We start from the raw sequence: 6,000 nt of genomic DNA, 5'->3' as shown, positions 1-6,000 counted from the left end.
AGTGATGATCGCATGACTGAAAGCCGGCGGTTCCCGAGAAAAATAAAGTTCACATTCTCCCAGGTGCCATATTTTCAGAACAGTGGCCGGGCACCTTCATAACAATATTGACCTGCAGATTAAACCAATATCTGCAGATTAGTGTTATTGGACATGACTGGTTACCTAAAAATCATAAATAGGTAAAATTGCTAAATTCTTGTAAAAACAAGAGACTTTGCAACTTAACTCCTCTCAAACTTTAAGAACAGGTAGACATTAATTTTAATTAGAAATATTTGTTAGGTTGCCACCTCTGCAGTCTATTAGAGGTGTTTTCCTTGGCATGGATCACACACTTGCAAGTTCTTTGCCATAGAGCTTGCAAGCGCTGCTCTGGAGCTGACCGAATTGCTGATTTGGGCCAGCAGTTCAGCCATACCGCCAGTCTGAAGTCTCAATTTTTAGGGAAATACCACCCTCTGACGTACAGGAAGCAGGGAGGCAGAGGAGCAGAGTGCTCCTGAAGAGAGATGATGAGATTAACCCTTTAGCCAAATTCTAGAAAAGGTAAGAATGGACACATCGGTATGCTGGAAATAGTTTCCCTTGGGCATAATATTCACCCTATAATACATCCTTGATATGGCATCTGATGGAAGATACTACCTACGGTCTTTCTTCTGAAAAATAAGTAAAAACCCCAACAGAAAAAACCTTCCTATGTAATACGAGGATAATATAGGACATCCATAGAGGTTTTTGGGTGCCATATTATGGATCTGTAGAGCCTAAAGGTTATATGGAGCCATTAATTTTACCATGTATCAGACATTACCTAGATACAGTGTTTTATTGGCATTTCTAGGAACAGATAAAAAAAATAGGATAGGATAAGAAAAAATGATATATAAATATTTCACCAGATCTAAATGTGCACTTCATACCATGTCATTCAATACCACAAATGTATTGCACACCACTGCTTCAACAACAAAAAGTTATATGATCCAAGAACTGGTCGATCGAAAAGCAAAATCAAAAAGTGCGAACCCAGAGCGTTTGACCAAAGTTACTAAACTGAATTTTCTTTTTTTTATCTTAGTTTTTTTTTTTACAGAAGCTGATAAAGGCTATTAACAAACCAGTCTATTTATATATTTATATATATTTATAAAAAAAATGAAAAAAAAAAAAAAAAAAAAAAAAAAAAAAGCAAAACAGAAAAACCTAAAAACAGCCAGAAACTCTTTCTCCAGTTCTTTTAGTTGTTCATGTAGTCTTTGGGTATTAGGATGAAGAGTAGGTCCAGGTCTCCAGTGACTTCATTCAATTGGTAACTGTAGTCATATCTTGAATACAAGTAAAAAAAAAATAAAAGCAGTAAATCCATCTTCACCATAATGTTGTTGGGATAACCAGTGCCAGTAGAAAAGTTAAGGAAGAGGAGGAGGCTGACAAATTATGGAGTGTGGACTGTGCACTTGTTACTTCTATAAAAACAAGAAAGAACAAAAGTTAATAATATAATGATGTCCATTACTTCATAATCAAAGACATTGTAAAGTATTTAAATGAACCATTTATAACAACAATGACACATATTTTTCCATATTTTCTGAGAATAAAAAAAAATCACAAATAAATTTTAAGCCATTATGCTTAAGTACACAATCTGTACACAATATAAAACACACGTAGAGAACAATAGGTAAAACAAAAAAGAAACAGTGCGCCGTTTTCTCTGGCTTGTGTCTGGCACATTTCCATAAATACAAACATCTCGTTGTTATCAATTCCCTATGAAAAGACGGCCCATTACAGAAAAAAAAGTTTATAAAAAAAGAGAAGGGTTGAACAGAGAGGAAAGAATGAAGAAAGAAAGTAGAAATGGAGAAGGAAGGGTGGGTGCAGCGCCCCAGAGATCTGGTCGTTGCAGTATGACACTCTGCCGCTAAGGGGAGTGATGGTACGTCTGACGGCACTGAAGGAATTCTACTGACCAGGTATCACCAGCACACATTACACTTCACACTCCGGCCACTAGGGGGAGAAAAAGGCTTTATTTATTGAGCCACTCCTCACACTGGTAAAACTAGGGGTTGGATAGGAAGTTAGTCAGAAGCTGAAGAAAGTGACACGAAGGGAAGGATATTGTGGAACAGTGAGAAACGAGATCAAGCACAAAGGAGAGCCAGTAGGAGTCGTGCCGTGAGACCGAGGCAACATCCTACTGAGGCGCCTAGCCGGTGGCCGGAACACCGCGGGAGTAACTGACTCTAGGCCTTACTTCGAACTCCGCAGGACAGTTAATTATAGGTTGGCTGTCTACCTTAAATTTCCTACGAAGACATAGGGGGCAACGTGTGGAGAGGGGCGTCTCTAGGGTCCCAGAAGAGCTCCGAGCCTTCCCGTCAAATGGGTGCGTCCCAGCCATAACATACCTGGGGGACGAGAAACTAGTAACATCTGGAACCAGAGAGAGAGAATTAGAAAGAACGAACGAACGAGAACAGCAGTTGTGAGCACTATTCCGAATGCTCAGCAGGGTAGCACTACAACACACAGGCGCTAGTGGTAGGCACTGATTTCCACCTGCAAAGGGAACTCTGGATGTGCCCATCGGACCGGCCGGTCTCAGATAGCCCTGTTAAGCATGCTCTGGATTAAGGATCCTGAAGTCTTCAGTAAAGAGGTAAAGAGACTGCAACCCTGTGTCCTCGTTATTGACTGCACTTCACACCATCACCATCCACCATAAAGGGAAGCCCTGGGGACATACTTCACCTGTGGGAAGGTATACCATCCAGCTGCCATTCCATCACCCCAGCGGACCCCACAGCAGCGTCGGTCCCCCTACCGAACACCACAGGTGGCGTCACGAATCCCTGACAGACTGTACCACCTTTATTGGACGCCCCTTAGCAGGGTTGAGGACCGGGTCTAGCCACCGTGACAGCCTCAGAACCGAACCAGAGAGGCCAGGTACCGAGAACCCGTGGCCCTGTGTCTGGGGGCGCTCCAACTTGGCGTCACGAACAGGATCGTACTTAAGCCTGAGAAGCAGGTCATGTGTGCCTTGGAACTGTGATTGAAACGTGTTTGGACTGTGATTTATTGCAAGGACTGTTTATTGCTGTTTGCTGCAAGATTCCCGCAAAAACCGCCGCCATTGCAGCGCCACGAGGAGTGCAGGGGAAGAAGGAGGGTGTGTCATGGGAGGAGACTATCAAAGTGGCGCCAGAAGTGCTGACCGCCCCCTCCGATTGCTGTTGCGGGAGGACGATCTGCCCCAAAGCAGAGGAGAACCGCCCTCTGATTTGCAACGGCGGGAACCAAGACAAGAGAGAGCTCCACCCCCAGAAAATGGAGGAGCAGCGTGTGAGTGCCATCGCAGATCCCGGAGTGGGGATGACGACCAGCTGGTGCCCGAACGATGAAGGAGTGATCCTGGCCTGTCCCCGTCAGCCGGAGGAGGATCCGGACTTGAATCTGCCGCGGCTGGAGGGCTCGGACTTCTTGGAGCCACGGGCGGAGGAGCCGAGTCGGCCTATCCCGAATGTGGAGCCAGCCGATGTGAAGCAATGGAGGTCGGAGCCGTCACCGAGGGCCACATCGGGAGAACCGTGGTCCGAGCCGCAGCCGACCCTAGTGTCCTCATCAATGGAACCGATCGGCATCGTTGGAACCACATAAGACGGAGGTAAGGAAAACGCCCCTGCCCTCCTGACCGCTCCCGTGACCACTCCCCATCCTGACAGTGACCGAGTCCTTGCTCCTGAACTGGTGGTTATAGCCCCCGGCACCATGGAGAAGCTGGTGCCTCCGCTACCGACAACTATGGGGATACCGCTGGATGTAAGCTCAGAGGGGGTGATCTTCCAGTGGGACACCCCAAGGATTGGGTCAGACGGAACCAGGCAGGAGGGCCTCAGCATCGCTGCGCTCACTTGGGAACAATATAAACAATGCCTAATTTTACACTGGAAAGACCGAAAAGAGACAGAACAAAGTAACCCACCGAAAGCACAAGGACCAAAGACAGAACGCAGTGAAGGGAGTTCAGTAAAGTGGGGGACTGTCCTGGCCTTTCACCCGAAGCGGGGTTGGGGCTATATACAGGAACCGGGGCTACCGACGGAAATCTTCTTTACTAGCTACAATGTGAAGACCCCGCGCCGCGATAGATGTGATGATCGGCTGCTATACAGAGGGGACTAGGTGACGTACACCCGCCATCGGAGTGTGCAAGGGTGGTGCGCTCGAAACGTCTACCGATACGAGCCGGTAATGGCGCCACCTGCTGTCCTGACTATGACTAACCCTGATTTGACGAATTCCACCCCTGTCACCACAGTGTGCATTATCGCCGCTACTGAACTTGCAACCAAAGCTGACATTCGGATCCAGGCACCGGGTGACCTGGCCGTACCTGAGAGACGAACCCATGATACAGACACTGCATCAGGCGAGAACACGGAACCCGAGCTTTCACGGCCGGGAGGTGTTCACTACCGATTGATGCCTTGCAACCTACTATAAACATAAACCTCGAAGAACCGAAAAGATGTAAATAGTTAACTGTTTCCTGTCTTTGCTTTAAACCCGTCCAGGGTTATTTCTTAAAGGGGTCCCTTCGTTTACCCGGGATCCCTATTGTTTTGCTTTTTTCTACAATTTTATCATTGTTTCAAAGACTGCCGGATCATGAACAGTGAATGATTCCAAAACTGTTTTGTACATAGTTTGCACCTTCTTAAAGGTGCTCCCTACTGGTTTTACAAAAGAAAGAAGACTTTGCGAAGATAATGCTTTTGGACATGACGCAGAAGGTCTTGCTTTCATTGGACTTGCAGACAGAGAGAATCTGCACTACCTCCTAGAGACTTGGCTCCCTCTTAAAGGGAATGTTTACATGTTGCCTTAGGAAAGGTTGAAAAATTGATAATGTTGAAATTTAGAAAAGTTTGATAATGTTAATAGAGATTGAGGACAGGAAAGATTGAAAGTGAACCCATAGGGGTTAGAGAGAGAGTCCTTCTGAGAACCGTAGAACGACAGTTGGTTGTTGGAAGAGAAACAATGACAGTAGGCCCGGCCCAGGAGCTAGGCGGTCCTGCATTGGTGAAGCTAGAAAGAAAAGTTGAGTTATTTTATAGTATTTTATAGTAGGCCTTTAGTGGGTTCAGCTTATATGCCCTTAAAGGAAAAGTTAAATTATTGTTCAGAATTTGCACTTAGTAGAATAACCGGCTGGGTAATGAGAGTTATTTATAGTATGAAGAATAGAATGTTATTTAAAAATATTTAACCTTGTTTTGTTTGTAACGTTCAAGTGTCCTCACCTCCCATAAAGGGAAGAATTCTATTTAAAATATAAATAAATAAATCTGTGCAGAAAACCATATAGAAACCCCAAATTCTTTTACTGTACGATATACAAATACCCTCTACATATAGATATTGCTCTTCCCCTATATACATACAATAAATAAACACACAATATACTATAGTTCTCCGTGATACAAAATTATGCACTGTAGTAAAGACTACATATATGTTGATGTTCAAATGGCCATATATTATATATAGTCAAAAAGTCTTAGTAGGCCAGACTGCAAATGCCCAGTCAAAATATAGAAAAAAACACACTAAAGAATATGAAACTATGAGTCTATATTGCTCAGAAGTGAGAGATCTCTCATGCACCGTGGAACATAGCGAGCAGAACAGCGAAGAAAAAGGAAAAAGAAAAATGAAAATCCTGTAGAAACTGAATGTACCGCTGTACACCGCCCCGGCTGGTGGCAGGTGTAGCAAATGATAAGTGTAGCAGCGTGGGACAGACAGGTTAACCGGGTCGGAAACCCGCTGTACGAGCCTGCTATTACCTTAGGTGGAGCTCATATACTACCGCGGGATTTTCTTCTGTATACCTCCACTGAGAACAATAATTGATCCTGGACGGGTGGGTGGTCGCGGCTACCAGGCGTTCACTGCTTCCTCGCGTCTGCGATCTTC

At 45.0% G+C, this 6,000-nt stretch overlaps 1 protein-coding gene across 1 annotated transcript in view; it reads right to left on the bottom strand.

Annotated features, from left to right (window-relative positions):
• Positions 1 to 806: 806 nt before the first annotated feature.
• CNTN5 (contactin 5) overlaps positions 807 to 6,000 on the bottom strand; it is a 2,082,395-nt gene continuing 2,077,201 nt past the window's right edge. The window contains exon 26 of the mRNA XM_069759184.1: positions 807 to 1,472. Within this exon, the coding sequence (XP_069615285.1) occupies positions 1,375 to 1,472 (98 nt within the window). The 3' untranslated portion in view covers positions 807 to 1,374. The remainder of the gene's footprint in view (positions 1,473 to 6,000) is intronic.

The sequence above is a fragment of the Ranitomeya imitator genome, chromosome 3 (assembly GCF_032444005.1).
Source record: "Ranitomeya imitator isolate aRanImi1 chromosome 3, aRanImi1.pri, whole genome shotgun sequence".
NCBI lineage: Eukaryota > Metazoa > Chordata > Amphibia > Anura > Dendrobatidae > Ranitomeya > Ranitomeya imitator.
This window is presented reverse-complemented; position numbering and strand designations above follow the sequence as displayed.